The following is a 21,907-nucleotide window of genomic DNA, read 5'->3' on the forward strand; positions in this document are numbered from 1 at the left end:
CGTCAAAAGGAGGGGGAAGTCCTCCTGACCCAAAGCTGTATGTCTACTTTATTCTTAAAAATTACCGACCATGAGGATTTATCTTATTTATTTGACCTGTCCTGTGGGCAATCTGGGCATGGTCCGGGAATAATTTCTTTTTAACCTGTAGGCCTAATAAGGGAATCTTACGCAGAGGGATCCAGGTTACCCCCAAAAATATAACTAAAATTAGGGTATATTGTGTTTTTATAACTACACAAGTGTAAAGGTTATATATTTAAAATATATAATGCCAGCTCTAGAACTATTGGTATTCTCAATTAAAGGTAGGGTAGGCAATTTTGAAGCGGCTAGCAATTGACCCTTTTCACATTTCCAGGTTTCTCAAAAGCTGAATTCATAATAGTTGGGTAAACTTCCATAGCGGTGAATGAGAGACTACATTAAATATATGTATTTTTATTAGAAAAACTCAATAGAGAGAGATTGATATTGGCAGTCAGAAGAGAGAAAGATGTCAACTTTACTGTCACGTCATAGCCACTGTAATAGAAACACACTCACAGCAGCGTTAACTAGTTTTTTTGTAATTTGATGCAAAGGTAATAAAATACTAAGTGTTGTAAATGTTCATATATATATATATGTATTAAAAACTGCACAGGAATTACGATGCTGATAACCAATAAAACACGTCAACACGTCTGAAAAGAGTCCATAGAAAGCTTGCTTTGACAGCATGAGATCCCACACTCCCTTCATTCAAAAATTAAGATATTAGATAAATCTTCATATATTGTATATATACATTTGAAGACAAATGGACCACAGAGAAAAAGGAGAAAAAATGTATTCACAATTCTGCATACTCCGTTCACAGGTACATTTGAGCAGACTGATATTACTCACTGGTGATTTACAATGTTTTGTGTTTTGCAACTTTTTGCTAGTTGTAATAGTTGTAATAGGCAAGACTGGTATGTGGATTACTGACACTGTCATTTCGTTGGCGCTGAGGCTTTTTGTAGCTGTTGATGGGTACAGGGACCCCTCTGAAGTGATCCATCAGATCCATCCCACCAAAGAAGTTCACAAAGATGATGCCCAGTTTGGCAGGCATGAGACTGCAAGAACATGAATAGGTGGGTCAAGCTTAGTTAAATTAAATGTTGCCAATCATTTTGTGCAATATTAAAATTAATGAGACATTTTATTACATTGAATACAATTATTTTCTGTTAACTGTTTGCTATTGATTTATTTGTTTTTTAATTATTAAAGGTTGGCGAAAGGAATGCAGATAAATAAAGTAATTTTATATCTTCAAAAACAAGTATTTAGAAGCCTAAAATACCTCTTAAGTGCCATCAAGAAATATAGACTTGAGGGTAACAGCAAGTACATCTTCTCCCTTAGTATGGCATCCACAATCTGTTTTGCTGCATGTCTCTGATCCAAGACTGGAAGAAAAGACGGTCTCCTTAACAAAAGTAAAATATCAATGTTACCACATCACCAGAGCACAAATCTCTAATAATGTTTCATAAATGGAAACTGTATTGGCCTACTTTGTTTGACATCCCAGAAACATTTTGGTATTTATTAGATAGGGACACACAATTGTTGTTTTGATTCCTTCCTTTTTAAGGACAAGCAGCTCCAGTGCAATAGATTCTGCGAAGCTCACTGCTGCAGACTTGCTTGCGCAATAGTCTGTGGACAAAACGTGTCGGAAAATCCCATTCTATTTTTAAATCACACCTCAATTTAACACTAAATCATGAATGTGCAATATTTAAAGTTTAGTGTCGCACAATGATGTACAACGTCTCTGAAATCTCTCTATAAATGTACCTGCAAGGCCATTCATTGCAAACAACCCCCCATGGCATGCCACGCAGACCAGGTGCCCATGGTTCCGTTGCAACATAGCTGGGAGAAACGCCTTGTAAGTCTGTGAATTCAAATATTTGAGATAACGGTAAGCTCACTGTTCCCATAACATAAAAACAGAGGTTTGAAGAATGTAAAACATGAAGAAAACACTGAATTATTTTTCTTTACCCAGAAATGAGCAGCAACATTGACCCTTAGTGTTCTATCCACCAGACTGTCAGGGGCTTCAACAAAAGTGTATTTTCCTGTTACCATGCCTGCATTGTTCACCAAGATTGACACATCTCCAACCTCCCTTTTAACCTGTTGAAATGTTTTAACATAAAAATACACCTTCATATTATTTGTCCCCTCATTAAAACGGTAAATGTTTTTTAAAAGGTATAAAGTATAAATTATATATATATATATATATATATATATATATATATATATATATATATATATATATATATATATATATATATATATATATATTATATATATATATAAATTATGAATTATTTACCTGTTCAGCAGCCTTGTAGACCTCACTTCTTCTGCTGCAGTCACAGGTATAGGCATACACTCGCACATCTAATACCTGCTTTAATTCTTTTGCTGTTTTGTCCAGTGCCTCCGAGTTGATATCCCATAAGACTAATGTTGCTCCATAGTGTCCAAGTTCTTTGGCGATCAGTTTTCCAATCCCATTTGCAGCTCCAGTCACCAAGACTATCTCTCCCTCAACATCTTTCTTGCAATGTGGAATAAAGAGTCGAACAAAGGCTTCAAAAAAGTAAAAAACTGCTCCAAGAATGAGCTCAAAAATGTCTTTTATGAACCAGAGATTGTGAAGTATGCTCTCAAAGCTCTGAAAAACCTGGTTATGCATGTCTCTGATCTAATTTGATCTGTGTTTTCACATAGCTGTTTTGGTGGTTCTTCTCCTTGAGCATGCTTCAGTAAGTTTGGATCTCAGGTACAGCTTGTTCTATCTAGAGGTTCTTTATATGTCACATCTGTTGGTTTCCAGTCACAATGGTGTTTGTTTGACCTGTCACCTAGAGTACATTAGTGTAGTTAATTTTAGATGTTGCTATTACAGCATGTGACCACAGTTTGATGTCATGATAATGCTATTATTATGAGGAATTATTTGAGTGATTAATAAATGTCTGTATTAAAACTAATGCAGTTATTTGTATGATACCTTGTATGTATGTATTTATGTGTGTGTAAAAGTATATTTGGTATATGGTAATATTATAGTAATATTATTATATAAATAGTCCTTTAACAAACGTTTGAAACAGGAAGGGGATGTAGCTCAGTGGTAGAGCGCATGCTTTGCATGTATGAGGCCCCGGGTTCAATCCCCGGCATCTCCAGTATTTTTTTTTTATCTCGTTAAGGTTAGTAAAAGCTGTCATCAAAGAGTATTTGCTGATCCATAAATTATTATTATTATTATTATTATTATTATTATTATTCTTAAGAAGAACGGCATTAAACGAGTCAAACATGTTAAATCTCAGTCTACGTAATTACGTCATACGTTCTTTCCTTGGCGACGGTAACCAGGGAGAAAGCTATACCAAAATGTCTTCAGCCTGACAACTATCACCCAAAACATAGCTATATCAAGAAATACGTCCTTATAACTGCACTGAGTCTTTTATAATTGTAAAGGATGCAGCTAAAGTACCTGAAGACTCTTCTAACACCTCAGGTAAAACATTTAACGTTACCACGTTATTTAGCGACGCTAGCTTACGTTAGCTCAGTCTCAGCAGTCCGCTATCTAATTTATAGGCATGAGAACGCTTCTTAGCTTAGCAACACTGCTTATGTGTCTTGCCTGATATCAAGTAAAGCATTAAGTTGCGCAAAGAAACAGTAATAGAAATCCGACCTATTCCGAATGTTAAACGAATATTATTTAAATCTGAGTGACTCCAAGACTCTGCTTTGAAAGTAGTGTTGTGTCTGTATTGTCTTTTCTTTTCTTTTCTGTAGGATGGAGCTGCTAAAGTCACCTGTATGGCTTGGGCTTCAAACAATGCAAAGTTTGCAGTGTGCACTATTGATAGAGTGGTTATATTGTATGATGAGCAGGGAGAGAAAAGAGACAGATTTACCACAAAGCCTGCAGACCCCAAAGTAAGTTATCAGCAACTTATTTAATTTAAATATTCAAAATGAATTTTGTATCCTGCCAGTGCCATACGTATGTTAGTACGTCAGGAAAACGTATTCATAAAGTCATGACAATTTTTTTGCAGTATGGAAAGAAAGCCTATGTGGTCAAGTCCATGGCATTTTCCCCTGATTCAACCAAGATAGCAGTTGCTCAAACAGACAACATCATATTTGTTTACAAAATTGGAGAGGAGTGGTAAGTAATCTCAGTATAATACTAATAATTAGTGCTAATTTAATATACTAATAACTATATGTGTGTGTGTGTATATATATATATTTGTTTTATTGTATTATGTTTTTGTATTTATATGTTTTATTGTATTATTTTAAATTTCTTATTATATGTTTTCTGTCCCAGGGGAGATAAAAAGGTTATTTGCAACAAATTTATTCAAACAGTAAGTATTCTGATGATAAATAAAATACATCATTAGGCTGAAGTGCCATATATTGTGCGCATTAACTTTGTTGTTGTTCTATAGAGTGCTGTAACATGTCTGGTTTGGCCTTCAGAGCATGCAATAATATTTGGACTTGCAGAGGGAAAAGTAAGTGTGTGGTGCATTTTCTGTTTTACACCTTAAGCTGAATTTCCTATTTTGTGAGGATTAATTTTGTGAATGTTTAATGTCAAATTCAGGTTCGACAAGCCAATACAAAAACAAGCAAGTCCTCCACGATATACGGAACGGACTCTTATGTTGTCTCACTAACTACAAAGTATGTATGCTTATTTAAAATCCTGACCCTATGATGTTTGCTTCTTTGTCCAAGTACCCTTTTCCGGTTTGTTTACAGTGTTATTTTACTAGTATTTATACACTGATGTGATGAGCCAAAACATTATGACCACCTACCAGAGGTGGACAGTAACAAAGTGCATTTACTTGAGTACTGTACTTAAGTACACCTTTTGAGTATCTGTACTTTACTTGAGTATTATTTTTTCTGGAAACTTTTTACTTTAACTTCACTACATTTGAAAGACAAATATCTTACTTTTTACTCCACTACAATTTTGTCATGGTCCTTGAGTAGAAAGTAGTGGATGAACAGTCAGTGGATGATTCTGGTTGCAGGGGTTGCATTTTGGTTGAAAATGAAAGTCGGGTTACGTCAGAACCCTGCATCTGATTGACATCAGAACCCGACGTCAGATTGACATTGGATATTGATTGAAAATAAAAGTCGGGTTGACGTCAGAACCCGACTGATGTTGGTTTCTGACGTCAACCCGATTTTCATTTTCAACCACAATACAACGTCTGTCCAATGTTGGAGATCAACGTCAATCTGACATTGGATTCTGACATAAACCTGATTTTCATTTTCAACGTTGGGTTTGGTTTTCTAAATGCGAATTTTGTCACTTTTTTGGAGCACACTAGCTTATAGATAACAGTAAGGCTAACATATTCATACTAAAAGCCAAAAAACTTTAAATAGGGCAATATTTGAGGGAACAGCCATTTGGGTGTCTGAAACCATTGTGGACGTTATTGAGTGACTTATTCAATCTCACATTCAATCCCACTACTGAACTGTGTTCTAGAAATAAATGTGATATTGATATAAGTGCAGGCATAGATTCAGAGGCATAAGGTACTGTAAGTATTACACACAACAATGCAACAATAATAAAACAATGCATTGACATTTACTTTTTACTTTTGATACTTAAGTACTTTTAAAAACGAGTACTTCTGTACTTTTACTTAAGTAAAAATAGGTCTTTACAACTTTTACTTGTAACGGAGTAATATTTGACCAGTAGTATCTGTACTTTCACTCAAGTAAGGAAGTTGTGTACTTCGTCCACCTCTGCCACCTACCGACAAAACAGAGCAGACCTGCAGAACCATGGATACTACTAAGTTGGAGCTCAAGTTGATCGGACTTGTTGGTTCAGCACATCCTACAGATGCTCAATCAGATTGAGATCTTGGGAATATGGAGGGCAGGGCAACATCTTTAGGCTCTTCATCATGTTCCTCAACCATTCCTGAACAATGTGTGCATTGTGGCAGGGTGCATTATCCTGCTGAAAGAAGCCACTGCTATCAGGGAACACCATTGGCATGAAGGCATGTACCTAGTTTGCAACGTTTAGGTTGGTGGCAAGTGTCAAATTGACATCCACATGAATGGCCAGACCCAGGGTTTCCCAGCAGAACATTGCCCAGAACATCACACTCCCTCGACCAGATGTCATTTTCCCACAGTGCATCCTGATGGGATCACTTCCCCAGATAAACACTGCTGACCAAGAGCACCCCACAAGCCTTGCCATTTCAGAGATTTTCTGACCCATTCATCAGGCCATAACAATTTGACCCTTGTCATTGCCCATTTCTCCTGATTCCAACATGTTGACTACGAGAACTGATTGTTCACTTGCCATCTGATTAACCCAGACCTTGACATGTGACCGTGTTAGGAGATGATCAACATTTTTTGCTTCACCTCTGTGTGGTCATAATGTTTTGCTTCATCAGTGTATACAAAATTTAATTAGCCTTTATATTTTAAAGTTTTCATTTTAATTTTAGTTTAAGTTTTAGTAATTGGATTGTGTTTTTTAACATTTCTATATAGATTTCTTTTTATTTCAGTTTTAATCCATTTAGAATTTTAATAACACTGTATCTCTCTTGATCCATTCTCGCAGTGTCTCAGGGAAGGGAATCCTCTCGGGTCATGCAGATGGAACGGTCGTTCGGTACTTCTTTGATGATGAAGGTTCTGGAGAATCTCAGGTAAAAAGTTTGCTTTATTGTATTGAAATGTATTTACAATATAATATACAGATGTTAATTAAAATATATCTGCAAATGAATTAATGACTGATTTGTTCTGATTGTTTAAAAGGGCAAATTGTTGACTCATGCATGCCCTCCATATGCCCTGGCATGGGGCACCAACAGCATAATTGTGGCTGGATGTGACAAGAAGATCGTGGCCTATGGGAGGGAGGGCCATGTGCTTCAGACATTTGACTACAGCCGAGATCACTCTGAAAAGGAATTCACAGTTGCAGCATCTAGCCCCAGTGGCCAGTCCATAGTTGTAGGAAGCTATGACAGGTGAGAGAACACATTAAATCGAAAACAAAAACATTCAGCCAATGTCTTGACAAATCTAATTTTTCTTTAGATTGCGAGTTTTCAATTGGAGTCCTCGAAAAGGTACCTGGGATGAAGGTTCTCCCAAAGAAATTCCAAACCTGTACACCATCACAGCTCTATCCTGGAAGAAAGACGGCTCTCGGCTTTCTGTGGTCAGTCTGGATGGCCAATTCCTTAAAGATTTCCGAACCTCAAAGTTTTTTTACAACTGTTCATGCATCTTCTCTGATCGGATAGCTATTCACTCTTGAAAAGAACAGATGTAAATGCCCTTTCGTGACAGATTTAAATTCGATCACCACTTCAGGTGATCGAGAGACATTCCAATCCAGACAAGTGTAAATGCATCTGGTTGTTGAAGCCACGTGTAAATTTTCCTCCTCCTAAAATTGTAAAAAAAAAAAAACGTGTGAGCGCATGTTATACCAGCTCCTGGTTGCCAAATATGACAGCGCTGTTGCAACACATCGCCACAGATATGGTCCACAAGTGACGAACAGTTGAGCATCTTTCTTTAGCAAGCAGATGCGCAAACTGCCACAAATGAAATGTAATGTTCGGTGTGACACCGTGAAAGCTTAGCACAGAGTAATTTTTCTTAAAAGTGGTGAGCTGTAAACACTATATTCCCTCACCAGTGCTGACACATCTTTGGTGTTGAAATAAGCTGATGCTAAATAAAATGCAGCGCATATCTTTTGCTTTCGATGATGTGAACTACATTGAATTTGCATATAGCGTGGGAATTGTAGATCGGATTTATTTTCGTTTTGTGGAGACACATTTGCAAGTGTAAACTAAACAGTTTTAACAAATCGGATGGCTATCTGATCAGTAAAAATGCATTAAGTGAAAAGTGTAATTAGGCCCAATATTTATGTTTATATTTAAGCACTAATCCTGAAAGTATCCTAAATCAGTTCATAAGTTTGTCTGCACGATGTTTATAATTTGGTAAGACATAAGCAGGATCGCAAAAACATTGGCTCAAAGATATTGCCACTTGGGACAACTGAGGGGCTGTGGAGGTGATGTGTTATTAAATGACCTTCTGTAAACTGCAGGGCACACTGTGTGGAGGTGTCGAGATGTTTGACTGCTGTCTCCGCAGGAGTATTTACAAGAACAAATTTGAGATGACATATGTAGGACTAAGTCAGGTGAGCATTACTTTTAGATATTTAAAGTGCACGGTTTCCATTAATTTCAGTAGTGACTGTTGTTTTTAATCTTGTTTACATCCTACAAACTAAAGAACCTTGTTTCTTAAACTCTCCTAGGTGATTGTGAAGAATTTGTCCTCTGGCACACGAGTGGTGCTGAAGTCTCAGTATGGTTATGAGATAGATGAGGTGAAAGTCTTGGGGAAGGATCGATTTCTTGTGGCTCACACCTCTGACACACTGCTGCTGGGAGACCTGTTGTCCAACAAACTAAGTGAGGTAGGATGTCTGGTTTGGATTTGTTTGATTAATTACGGTTGCTTTATTTCTGTTGTGTAGTTTTGTCAGAATGAGAATGCTTCTATTTAGATCAAACTGTCCGGATTAGTCTATTTTTGGGCATTTATTTTTTATTTTAGCAGAGTCAACGGCTTCTTTGGGTGAACAAAAGTTTAAAATGTCTAATTAAAAGTTCAAGGGCTTAATGGTTCACTGTGTTAATCCATGTTTAATTGAGTTTCCAAAGTGCTCTTATGGGAGTTGGAAGAAAGTTCAGTGTGACAAACAGGATAATGGTGAAGGGCCTTGGCTGTGGAGTCTGTCTGCTTCTTTCTGTGTAATGTAGTGGAAAGCAAAAGTTGATGACAACAATGACATACTTCATTAAATAACACCACTCTCCAATTTCAGGTGGCGTGGCAGGGCTCTGGGGGAAATGAAAAGTTTTTCTTTGAAAATGAAACGGTACAGTCTTTTTTTGGTGTTATTGTGTGATATTAAGATGCTTCAGTTGTTTATGAGCATGGTACAAAGGAAAACAACTGGGTTTAATGAGTCATGCAGCTCTAGATGATATAATTAAACTCATTGCTGGCTAATTGTAAATTGCTATATTTCCTGGTAGGTGTGCATGATTTTCAATGCTGGAGAGTTGGCACTGGTGGAATACGGAAGCAATGAAATCCTGGGATCTGTTCGAACAGAGTTTATGAACCCACACCTCATCAGGTCTGCCATTATTACACTTTGGAAAGCAAAAGCTATTGTTTAAAAGTAAATTAAAAATGATTGACTTTTTTTACTACTTTTAGTTTTATAATCCTTAATCAAAATAATGTAAAAACCTTTGCCTCTGCAATTGTATTTCATATTAAAAGATACATTATATAATTTTATGTATGATACAAGCCCCACCCTATGTTATTTCCTGTTGTACCATTTAATGTATAACATAATTTTATAGTAAACAACAGTCAGGCAAGGTTACATTGCCTACAAAAGTCATGTATAAAGCTGACCACTAGATGGAGGGATTTACCTTAGATTTCCCAGTTTTCCTCCTGCCATTCTGCTCTGAAAACCACTATTGCTGTTGATACATACAGCTGGCTCTTAGTGAGCAGACCTAGTCATCACAAATCAGCATTCATGTAAAAAACCTGTCAGGTGCTGTCAGATTGCAGTGCTTGGTTCCTCTTGATGGAGCACTGACAGGTCCCTCAGCACCCACAGGAAGTGTTCAATCCTTGGTTTGTGTGTTTGTGTTTGCAGCGTGCGTCTGAATGAGAGGAGGCAGAGGGGAGTGGAGAACAACAAAAAGTTGGCCTACCTGATTGACATCAAAACTATTGCCATTGGTAAGTTATTGCCCATTACTTCTGCCAGGGGTATGATCTCTTTATTATTTACTAAAATAAAAATGATAATTTTAGTAGCTGAAGGATAATAACACATTATCATTGAGACTTTGAGTGACAGAACTCAGATGCAACTCAGATTTATTTATATAGTGCTTTTCAGGTGGTAATTAGGGATGACATTATTTCATTTAAGTTTTGACCAATCACGTCGTCTTCCTGCTCTTATTGCTCCCGACAAGTTTCGGTGATTAAAGATTAATTTAGACATTTAGCCCATTGAGTGAATTCAAAAATGCACACAAATATTCGGAATTATACAGTCACATTAGCTCATAAAGGACAGTCTAAGTCTATTGTCATCATCAGCTAAAAGAAATGATGTCATCGATGGTATTGATTACATAATCGTCTGTTTCCACTCTAAATGGGTCTATTCCATATGACCTGTTATTTGATTCTGCAGAAACGATCATTTATGGGACAATAGGAAGGTGTGTTGATGTTGAGTCAGTTCGGACGGTACCTTTCAATTAGACGGTTACCCTGCTGTGTCATCGTCACGGCCCTCTCATTCACCGGCTACCGCCAGACATCTGCCACGGCTCTGACCACTTCCTGTGCTAATTAAGTCCTGGCATGCTCCCTCTGTCCTGCTTGCCTTGTTTCTTCTTCAGGTGGTGAAAATGAGAAACAACTTTCATCCAATTTATTTTCCTCTGACAGACAGCAGAGTGCTTTTCCCCCTCACTGATCCATGTGCTTAAAACCTGTTCAGAAAGTGCAAATTGGAAAGTGTTTTTCCTCTCTTTTCTCCCCTCTCCGCCCCCCTTCATAAGTGATGCTTCCCATCAGAATGGTTATTTGTGAACAAAGAGCCAGAAATGCAGGGAAGCGTCACACAACGTGATTTATGAAAGACTCATTGATTTGTTTTTGTTAGGGCACGGATGTACGGGGTCTGTATGAAAGGCAATGCCTCCGTTTTTGCAGCATGTCTTTGTGTATGTGTATATGGTGACATTCATGGCAGTAAATTAATCTCCAAATTTTATAATTCTGCTTATTACAGGGTTGTTTTGTCTAAAAGCCTCTTATTTTTTAAAAGTTTTAACTGTAATTATTCATTTCTGACCTTGGATCAACAGAAAAGAATCTGCATCTGGTATTTGGTGCATTCATCTCCCATGATCCTTCTCTTTTCCTGTTTTTCTCAGTGGACCTGGTGGGTGGGTATAATCTGGGCACTATAAGCCACGACTCCAAGATAGACTGGCTGGAGCTGAATGAAACGGGGCGTAAACTGCTTTTTAGGGACAAGAAATTAAGGGTAAGTGGGGAACATTTATTATTTTAGCTCTAATGTTGCTAATAAAATCAGAACGATGTGTCACTTCTGTCTCTTTTTCCATGTTCAGCTCCACCTGTATGACATCGAGAGAAGCATGAAGAGCACCATGCTGAGTTTCTGTCCTTACGTTCAGTGGGTACCGGGTAGTGATGTAGTTGTGGCACAGAACAGAGGAAACCTGTGTGTTTGGTACACCATCGACAGCCCAGAGAGGGTCACAATGTTTCCCCTCAAGGTGAGCTGAAGCTACAGATCACTCAGAGTGAATAGTGATTTTATTTGCACATTCTGTCTATGTTAAGCACCTGATTAACTAAAGGAACTATTCAAATCAGCAACAACGCAAACAACTCACAGAATTGCTCCACCATTGCAATTCAGACACAAATTGGCTGTTTAAAAAGCAAAAAATGTCTTGATAAACTCGTGTGTTTTTTTTTTTAAAGAAGTCTCATCCATGTTCACCCAGACAATTATTTAAATATATATTTTTTAATTGTAATAATATTGTGCAATATTATTACAATTTAAAATAATCGTTTTCTATTGTAATATATTTAAAAATTTTCTGCATCATTACTCCAGGATTCTGTGTCACACGTTCCTTCAGAAATCATTCTAATTTGCTGATTTGGTGCTCAAGATACATTCTTATTATCATTGTTGAAAACAGTTGCGCTCATTATTTTTGTGTAAACATTCACTTTTTCAGGATTCTTTAATAAATAGAAAGTTCAAAAGAACAGGATTTATTTGTGTAACATAACTAATGTTTTTACTGTCAGGTTTGTTCACTTCTAACTGAATAAAAGTATTAATTTCTTTAAAAACATCATACTGACCCGAAAGGTGTAATGGTTGTGTAACATTGTTTTTTACCATTTTATCATTATTTGATGAATTATTTCAGCCATAATTAGTAGTAGTAAAATAATAAAGTGGTATAATGAACTGCAGGTGAATAAGACACAGATTTTGCACTGAAATATTGAATTCACTCCTCATTGTCTTAGTTTCTTGTTTGAGTCGACTGTGAGTTTAATCATGTGACTTTGTTTTGGTGACAGGGTGATATTGTAGACCTGGAGAGATCCAATGGCAAAACTGAAGTCATTGTGACTGAAGGGGTTAACTCTGTGTCCTACACTCTAGATGAGGGACTGATTGAATTTGGCACAGCCATTGATGATGGTGACTATTACAGGTAAAAACAAAACACCATAGCCACCTGCAATAAAACATGAACTTGACCTCAATTATGTAAGTATCCTTATTCATAGCTGGACTTGTATTTGTGTGCGCACAGAGCAACCGCATTCCTGGAGACCCTGGAGATGTCGGCAGAGACAGAAGCCATGTGGAAGACTTTGAGTAAACTCTCCCTAGAGGCACGACAGCTCCACATCGCTGAGAGGTTAGACAAGCAAGACAGTCCACCCACCTCTATGACTCAGCTACTGCTGCGATGACTTCAGCATAGCTGTCCGAATCATGTGTCTAACCTTGACAACTAGGAAACAGTGACAGAATTAATAAATATTGTAGTTTGTTTGAATACATTTCATCTTGGCATAATTTTTAAAAACTTGTATTAATTACATCCCTTGTACTGGCAGTACAGAAATACCGTTCACATGATTATGTAAACACAATACTTCTTTCTTAACAATTCTCTTGGTCTGTTTATTTATTTTTGCACCTTTGAATTTTTTTTTATTTGCTCTTAAAATGCAGCATTTAATTGGCACTATAGAAGAACTAAATTAAATGTAAACGCATTGAATCAACAAAGTAGAGATATATTATTAAAGGGGTCATATTATTAATATAAAATTTTACTTGATCATTTGAAATGATAGTATTTACTGCAGCCACACTGTACTTAAAAGTTATCCTTCCCGATAAGTAAAAAAATATATATTTTATTGAAACTAACCTTTAAAAATGTATTGTTTAGAACTTGGATTCTTTAGATTTGTTATCTTGTATATGTCAAAAACATGTCACAAGGTAATTCAGACTTGATTTTGGGAGTGTTAAACCATATTTGACTTGAGGCAAAAAAAAGGCTGTTGAATTCCAAGGTTCAGAGAAGAGGTGGTCATGTTTTTGGTGTAAATTATAAATGGATCTCAGGAATAAAATAATAATGTTACAATACATGCCAGAAGCATTCGTCAAAAGAACTTTAAAGAAAGCTGCTCTGTGTGTTGCACTTTAAATGTTGAAATGTGTCTCAGATAATATTCTGCCTAAAGAAAAATTTGCGTAATCTTGTGCTAAAGGGCAAAAAACGTTCACCTGAGCTTGTGCGGGAGGATAAAAGCTTTAGATCTAAGCACCAAAAGTCCTCTTACAAAGGCTTCCAGTTGCTTTAGGTGGCAGTGAGCATGTTTAGAGTTTTCCTTTTACTGTATAAGCATTTTTAAGAGTGTTTGAAGCTGGAATTTAAATTAGAGAGGATTGGTTTGTTATGAATAGGCTCATCTGCATAAAGCATGCAGAGAAAAAGTGCTCTGACCGTCAAGGAGAATGCAAATGAAGGAATTGTCTGGATACTCTTCCTGCTGCCTGTTTGCTTGATCTCACTTTTGGTCATCTGATCATGACCGATAAGCGCTGTCCAATCTAAATGCCATGACTTATTGCAGCATTGGTGGTCGAATGTGAAATGATACGCCATGTGATGTTGTTTGTATTTGTTTGCTCTTTCTGAGGTGCTATTGGGTTTTTCTGCAGGTGTTTTGCAGCCCTTGGGGATGTGTCTAAAGCCCGATTCTTAAATGAGACCAACAAGATTGCAGATGCTGTCTCAAAGGAAAATGTATGTATTGCATCAAACCAGTTATGTCTGTACACTTCTAGAATGTACATTTCTGTTGTAGTACTTATGCATTTTAAAATTCAATGTTACTGTACTCCTGTAGGGTGGTGATGGGACAGACCACTACCAGGTGAAAGCTCGGCTGGCCATGCTGGATAAGAACTTTAAACTTGCAGAGATGTATTACATGGAACAGGTAAGGAACAATTTCTAATGTCTGCAACTAGGAGTGTTACTTAATGCATTTACCATAGTATTAAATTCAACACTTTATATTAAAATAAATAAATAAAATTTAAAATGGTCAAATAAACGTATTAAATTCATGGTTAAAAATAATTAAATGTTAAATGTAACAATAAAATTATTATTTAAAAAAATAAATAATTAAAAATAAATAAATATAAATTAAAAACATTAAAATTATTAATTAATTTTGAAATTCAACTTTTAAATTGCAGTTTTAAAAATACTTTTTCATTCTTTATCTATTTACCAATTGAGTTAAATGGCTTTGGACAGTTCATACGTGGGAGCAGCAGAGTTATTTCTCGATTGCCGAGTAATATTTCTGTAACCTTTCAGAATGCAGTGGATGAAGTGATGGAAATGTACCAGGAGCTCCACATGTGGGATGAATGTATTGCAGTGGCAGAGGCGAAGGTATCTGTTTTAAAAATAATTTTCATAATGTCTAGTCAATAGTTTTTGGTCTGACTTTTATTTAGCTTAAAACAGGGGCTCTCAATAGGTTTTGCCCAGATACAGATAAGTGGTGATCCAACACAGAACCATAATTGTTTATTGTTCAAAAGTAAGCGAAATGTCCTTAAAATCAAACATTTCAATTTATGAATATTATCATGAACTGCACATGGCCGACTATATACAAAATGATTGCCTGGATTCTTAATGTCTCTTGAATGTTGATGGTTTCATATCATCAGCAGTCAATAATTAACAGCACTAAACATATTATAGACAACACAAACCATGTTTATTTTAATATTATGGATATTAAGATGAGGACATGTCCCACAACTTATCCATGTTCCCATGGGAAGAGTTTTCTCATCCCTTATAAAAATTGATAAGCCTTTGTATGCTGCTATCTTAACTATGCCCAATTATGTGGTTAGTTGCAGTTTATTGTGTGCATTTAGCAGCTGTATATGATGCTGAAAAATCTACATTTTACTAATAGGAAATGTTTATCCCATAAAGGGCCACCCAGAGTTGGACAATTTGAGACGCAGTTACTATTCTTACCTAATGGAGACCAATCAGAATGAGAAAGCTGGTGAGGTGAAGGAAAATGAAGGAGACTTCACTGGTGCTGTTAACCTCTACCTGAAAGCGGGACTTCCTGCCAAAGCTGCTTGGCTGGCCATGAGCAGAGATGAGCTCTTATCAAGCCAAGACATCATCAGCCGCATCACTGCTGCGCTCATAAAAGGAGAGTTCTATGAGAGGGTGAGTTTTACCTGCAGCGGTATGTGGCTTGACAAAATGGCTACTGTTAAGATCCTTGCATTCATAACTTTCATCTGAGTAGCAGATCCACTCGCCCAAGTAACTGACATGGTATTGTTCCAAAGGGAAACTGGTCTAATTCGAATTATTATTGAACTCAACAGGCAGGCGACCTGTTTGAAAGGACAAGAAATAATCAGAGAGCCCTGGAGTGCTACCGCAAGGGAAATGCTTTTAAGAAAGGTGAGCATAGGTGGTAAGAACAATCAGAATAGGGTGTTACATTACAATTGGAACAAGAAGTCAATGGTTGTAATGCAAAGCATTAGAGCTATAGATTCATTGCCTACATTGACATCTGCTAATTGCACTTCCACAGCGGTGGATCTGGCTCGTATTGCCTTTCCTGCAGAAGTTGTAAAGCTGGAGGAAGTGTGGGGTGACTACCTAGTGCAACAGAAACAACTGGATGCTGCTATCAACCATTACATAGAAGCTGGGTGAGTTTCTAGAGCAGTCATATACAAATGGCGGACCGCGGGCTGTGTCCAGACCCAGAAAAGGGCCAATACTGACCAAAGAGGATTAAAGTCAATAATATAATTTTAGTCAGCTTTCAAACATGATCGCATGCCAGCGCAGCCTCTCGCTCTCTATCAGTGAAGAAACCGTGTCCGATCCAATTGCGTGAGTTTCTGCGAATGGATATCATGACGAGTTCTGCGTCCTATTCAACTACAATGCGTTTATGCAAATTGTTCTCATGAAGAGATACACGTCTCATCCAAACGCATCATTATATGTAAATATCTTTGCACGTGAAAGACAATGTTGCAGCTGTGAGCAAGCAGCGGACAGACACACAGAAACCGAACGTCCATCGATATCAGACATAGACTTTGCGAATGTGATTATGGCTTGTTCAAAGAAAGAAAAGTTGATAGCAAATATTGCCTTTTCAAAGACGAGTGGACAGAAAAGTACGCATTCATTCTCCCCGCGACAAGTTCAAAACCAATGTGCCTTATATGCTCCGAGTCCGTAGCGCTCATCAAAAGTGCCAATGTGTAGCGCCACTGTGACACAAAACACAGTCATTTCGAGCAAACGTGTCCTTAAAACATACGTGCTGAGAATGAGAAAAAGAAACCAGCTCAATGCCCAATATGAGAAGTCCACTAAAGTGTTTGTCCATTCCCTGACAGCCCAAGAGCAAGCAATGGAGTGCTCACTGAAAATAGCTTGGATTTTGTGAAAACACAAAAAGCCATTTACAGACAGAGATGGTAAAAGAATGGATGAATGAAGTTGGTGAGACCTTGCTTTATGGCCTTAATAAAGGCCTTCTGAAGTGAAGCGATGCATTTGTGTAAGAAAATATCCATATTTAAAATCTTTTTTACAACAAAAGAGTTACCCTTGACGATGTATAACTATCCCTTTAAGTCGGTGGTCTCTATCACCACAGATGGAGCTCCATCCATGATGGGAAGAGGTAGGGGACTGGTTGCACTTTTGAAAGAGGACCAAACTGACCTGATATCTTACCACTACATTATACACCAGTCTGTGCAAATTTTTGTGCCAATCTGGGCAGAGAGTATGCTGAGGTCATGACAACAATGATGAAACTGATAAACTTTTTGAGAGCATCATTGTCCCTTCAGCATCGTTCTGCTAAGAGGCTTTCTGACAGAGGTCATTGCCAACTATGATGACTTAGTACTGCACAACAATGTCAGATGGCACAGCAAAGGCAGGGCTTTGGAGCGCTTTTGGGCCATTCGGGAGGAGATCACAGCAAAAGAGTGACAAGGCAAGTCAGTTTTTGGAAGATGTAGAGAAGATGCAAACAGCTGCAGTTTTGGCAGACATTACATCAAACCCTAATGAGCTCAACTTTAGCTGCAGGGACAGAACAACACAGTATGTGATTTGATAACATCAGTCCGGGCTTTCCAGAAGAAATTAGAGATTGTCAAGACTGATCTCCAAGGTGAAATTGTCCACTTCCCCAAACCTTTGGAGCAAACCCAGGGAGAGAAAGATATGACCTACCATGCTGTTTTCATGCAGAAGCTGATGAACAACTTTAAGACTAGCTTTGATGATTTTGTACTTGTAGGACAACTGTGAGTTTTCAGAAGAAGCCAAACAGATCTTCTGATTGGTAAATGATGCATTACTACAAATGGATTTGATTGAACTGCAAGAAAATGTGGCTTTGAAAGAGCAGGTTGGTAATTGTGACCCTGCAACTTTCTGGCAAAAGATGGTGCCTGACACTGATTTCCCTGTTCTAAACAAAATGGCACTACACATCCTGACCATGTTTGGTTCCACATGCTGCTGTGAGTCAGCATTCTCCATAATGAACATTATTAAACCAAATACCGCACCACACTTAGCAATGAACACCTGCACTTTCCCCAAACTTCAAAGTATTGGAAGGACAGAAAATTTGTTATTTTTCTCATTAGTCATTGATGCAAGGTACAGAGTGACTGGTGCAGTCAGATTTTCTCCTCTTTTGGACTTTCCTTTGTTCTCCTTAAAATGTGCACTTTAGTTCAATATTATTATTTATTAATTTAAGAAAAATGCACAATGCACGTCGTAAAGTGGCTCTGTGAATTTTTTGTTTTGTGCATACATACAGATTACTATGCAACCATTTTTGCTCAGATATGTTGTCATAAATGTGCAGTTTAATATGTTTTTGTAAGAAGTGAAACCTTATGTTAAATACTTTTTGTTTCTTAACATTTTTTTGATGCAGCAAGACAGATATTAATAGCCTACTGACAAGTACAGCCTTTTGAGCTTTCTATTTATCAAAGAATCCTGAAAAAATGCTTCACGATTTCCAAAAAATATTAAGCACAACTGTTTTCAACTGATAATAATAAAAAAATGAACAATTTCTGAAGGATCGTGTGACCCTGAAGACTGGAGTAATGACTTCTGAAAATTCTGCTTTGCCGACACAGGATTGTAAATACATTTTAAAATATATTAAATAAAAAACAGTCTATACAATTATTTAAATTGTAATAATATTTATGTAATATGTATTGTATTTTTGGTCAAATAAATGCTGCCTTAATGAGCATAAGAGACTTATTTAAAAAAAAAAAATCATTCTTTCTTTTTTTTCGTTAGTTTTAATTTCATATAGAACCTCAAATATAGCCTTTCATATAGCCTTTACAACATTTCCCAGAGATGATTGCGTTATAATTTTGCTGTGTCCACATTTTTATTATTATTGTCACCTATTAGGGCTACCCGCCCCTAACCATGGCAGGCACCATTTTGTTTGTCCTTATATAACTGATGTTTCTCTCCCTGATAAAGATGTTCCACCAAGGCCATAGAGGCAGCAATCGCAGCACGCCAGTGGAAGAAAGCATTGCACATACTGGAGCTACAGGAGGACAAGACTGCTGCCAAATATTACCTGAAGATTGCCCAGCACTATGCCTCTGTACAGGAGTTTGAGGTGAAAAAAAGCACATTTCAGCTATTAAATATTAAAGGTACACTATGTAACCTTTGTTCCTCTAGCGGTTAAAAAACGTTTTTTTGGTTGTGCTTTGGCTCTGTGTGAGTGTGCGGATGAATATGGTTATCTACTGCTCATAAAACATTCACTACGAGGCTTAAGAGATATAACCAGTTTAGATGGAAAGGATTTCAAGTTGACTAGCTGAAGATGTTACTGTAGCTATACCCATTAATAGACATGGTACTTCCTTGAAAATAAATTCCAGCGCTACAACAACCATAAGGAAATGACCTTTTATAATAGATAATTCTTTACAATGAATTACATATGACAATTTATCTGTTCAATAAAATACCTTTCTCACCCGTTAAGTAATAAAAATCCATATTTTTTTCAAATCCTTCAGTTCTCGCCATCTCCAAAAAAGCCAAGCAAATGTTGATTCTCGTTTTATTACGAGCTCCGTCGCATTTTCTTTTTGCCAGCAGACTCTGTTTGCCATTTTTTAAATGGGTGGTTCCCTGAAGGTTGGAGATTTAGTTGCTCCATGTCAACCTAACTGGAGAAACTTTTCTCTATTTATGGATATGACGAGACATGCATGGGCGAGTGATGTATATACGCAGTTATAGGCTTACCATAGTGAATTAGGGTAAGGGAAAAAAAACAAAAACGTTTTGGACAAAGATTTGCTGATTTATTGACTCATTATTTCTCTGAGCTACAGGTGGCAGAACGTCTATTTGTGAAGGGTGATCATACTAAAGATGCTATAGATATGTACACTCAAATTGGGCGATGGGAGCAAGCTCATAAGGTAAGTGTCACATTGTGCCCTTCTGCAAATTGTGCATTAATTAATAATAGCTGTATATTTTAGTGCCAGTAATTTTGTCTGCTATTAAACATCTGAAAAAATTCTATAGATTTACATTGAATGAGAAAATCGAAACATATATAAAAAAAATGTTTTGACTTTGGCCAATAAGCAAATGCCTAGCAACCACCAGGAACACTCTAACAATGGCATAGCAACATGCTAATAAATCAGTGTAGTGGTAATTATAAATCTGATGGATGGAAGCTGAGAACACAACTGCATTTAGCTTTTTTCTTAATTCAAATCATGGACAATTTACATTTAAATTATCCCTAATCACGATCCATTTACATTTGAATTATTATGTATCATTTTGTTCTCCTCTCTTGTTCTCTCTCTGTCCATCTCTAACTCAGCTTGCTGTGAAGTGCATGACACAAGAGGATGTGTCTGCCCTTTATATCAGCAGAGCACAAGAGTTAGAGAAAGAGGGAAAGTACAAAGAAGCTGAAAGGTAAACACACACACACATACACACTGCCTTTTTTTCTTTATCTGACCACTATGTTTTATATTAATTAATATATTAATTAATGTTTGATTGACAAAAGCTTTATTTTCTGACTCTGAATTAAGAGACATTCATGTATGATATTTCATGTGTGCAATTTTACATATTTGAAATGTGTTCACTATCTAAAGAATCTTTGTTTACCTCGCTGTCTATAGGATTTTTACCACAGTAGATGAACCGGACTTGGCCATCACTATGTACAAGAAGAACAAGATGTATGATGACATGATTCGTTTAGTCGCCGTTCATCACAAAGACCTTCTTCAGGAAACACACATTCACCTGGCCAAGGTTCATGTTAACATTTGGGCCATTCTTTTATTCTTCCAATTCACATTGTTACAAAAAAATCCCAAATATTTGTGTTTCGGTGCAGTTTAGTCTTGTTCATGGCTCACTAAGTCCTCCACGTGGTCACGGTTGTTGTTTTTATCACAGGAGCTAGAGGCTGAATCCAGGTTTCAGGAAGCGGAGTATCACCTCCTAGAGGGTCAGGACTGGAAAGCCGCCGTAAACATGTATAGAGTCAATGATATGTGGGAGGAAGCTTATCGGGTATGTGTGCACACTAAATGGTCTTATATGATGTTTGAGTTGATACAATGTTTGAATTTCTCTACATTCTACATGCTAAGTACTTCATGTCTTTGCCACAGATAGCAAAGACCCATGGAGGAGCAAGTGCTCATAAGCAAGTGGCCTACCTGTGGGCAAAAGGTCTTGGAGGAGAGGCAGCTGTTAAACTGCTCAACAAATTTGGCTTTCTGGAAACCGCCATTGACTATGCAGCTGATAATAAGTAAGTCTCTGCTAAGTCAAGACCTAATGATAGGACTTAATAGTGTTTTTCTGTCCTTTAATTCACTTCAGGTATAATTGGTACATACAGATTACTATTAACCAATGCATTATAGTAAAACCGGTATCTATTTACTATTTAATGAAACGCTCTTTGTCTTCTTTAGCTCATTTGACTTTGCCTTTGAGTTGGCCCGACTCTCCATGAAACAGAAGATTCCTGATATCCATCTAAAAAATGCCATGTTCCTTGAGGATCAGGTATTACTGACTGGGGAGAAATTATTCCCCTTTTCTACACTGTTAACGCCCATGGCTCCGGAGAAATGTGGGTGTGATTGTAAAATAGATAGAAACAACCAAAATGAGACTCGAGACCATTTTCGAGGTCAGGGACTGTGAATACAAATTAAACTGGGATTTTTCCACTTTGTTCAGTTTTTGAACATAAAGATGTCTGATTTGGTTTCAGTGTGAAAGTAGCTATTTTATAATAGTTATTTTATACAGGACTACAGGAATTTATTTAATAAATGTTAATACATATAATAATTATAAATAAAATAATATTT

At 37.0% G+C, this 21,907-nt stretch overlaps 2 protein-coding genes across 3 annotated transcripts in view; one reads left to right on the forward strand and one right to left on the reverse strand.

Annotated features, from left to right (window-relative positions):
• Positions 1-425: 425 nt before the first annotated feature.
• On the reverse strand, positions 426-2,916 carry LOC307168857 (epidermal retinol dehydrogenase 2). Its single transcript, XM_079889156.1, is given in 7 exon segments — positions 426-1,022; positions 1,025-1,106; positions 1,337-1,462; positions 1,551-1,695; positions 1,837-1,936; positions 2,047-2,181; positions 2,387-2,916. Coding segments are annotated over 7 exon segments (996 nt in total). The 5' UTR covers positions 2,753-2,916; the 3' UTR covers positions 426-980.
• A 530-nt stretch (positions 2,917-3,446) lies between these two features.
• The window catches only part of ift172 (intraflagellar transport 172), a 37,799-nt gene continuing 19,338 nt past the window's right edge, over positions 3,447-21,907 (forward strand). For both annotated transcript variants that reach the window (XM_079887876.1, XM_079887875.1), the window contains exons 1-31: positions 3,447-3,589; positions 3,877-4,020; positions 4,143-4,255; positions 4,421-4,460; positions 4,545-4,610; positions 4,703-4,782; positions 6,731-6,818; positions 6,931-7,145; positions 7,216-7,339; positions 8,252-8,347; positions 8,468-8,629; positions 9,041-9,094; positions 9,255-9,358; positions 9,902-9,987; positions 11,205-11,317; positions 11,406-11,573; positions 12,406-12,542; positions 12,645-12,752; positions 14,078-14,162; positions 14,266-14,358; positions 14,748-14,825; positions 15,387-15,635; positions 15,800-15,878; positions 16,015-16,135; positions 18,993-19,137; positions 19,871-19,960; positions 20,380-20,477; positions 20,693-20,828; positions 20,976-21,092; positions 21,194-21,336; positions 21,503-21,596. In XM_079887876.1, the coding sequence (XP_079744002.1) occupies positions 3,551-3,589; positions 3,877-4,020; positions 4,143-4,255; positions 4,421-4,460; positions 4,545-4,610; positions 4,703-4,782; positions 6,731-6,818; positions 6,931-7,145; positions 7,216-7,339; positions 8,252-8,347; positions 8,468-8,629; positions 9,041-9,094; positions 9,255-9,358; positions 9,902-9,987; positions 11,205-11,317; positions 11,406-11,573; positions 12,406-12,542; positions 12,645-12,752; positions 14,078-14,162; positions 14,266-14,358; positions 14,748-14,825; positions 15,387-15,635; positions 15,800-15,878; positions 16,015-16,135; positions 18,993-19,137; positions 19,871-19,960; positions 20,380-20,477; positions 20,693-20,828; positions 20,976-21,092; positions 21,194-21,336; positions 21,503-21,596 (3,465 nt within the window). In that variant the 5' untranslated portion in view covers positions 3,447-3,550. The remainder of the gene's footprint in view (positions 3,590-3,876; positions 4,021-4,142; positions 4,256-4,420; positions 4,461-4,544; positions 4,611-4,702; positions 4,783-6,730; positions 6,819-6,930; positions 7,146-7,215; positions 7,340-8,251; positions 8,348-8,467; positions 8,630-9,040; positions 9,095-9,254; positions 9,359-9,901; positions 9,988-11,204; positions 11,318-11,405; positions 11,574-12,405; positions 12,543-12,644; positions 12,753-14,077; positions 14,163-14,265; positions 14,359-14,747; positions 14,826-15,386; positions 15,636-15,799; positions 15,879-16,014; positions 16,136-18,992; positions 19,138-19,870; positions 19,961-20,379; positions 20,478-20,692; positions 20,829-20,975; positions 21,093-21,193; positions 21,337-21,502; positions 21,597-21,907) is intronic.

This window comes from Squalius cephalus (genome assembly GCF_949319135.1).
Source record: "Squalius cephalus genome assembly, chromosome: 12".
Lineage (NCBI taxonomy): Eukaryota > Metazoa > Chordata > Actinopteri > Cypriniformes > Leuciscidae > Squalius > Squalius cephalus.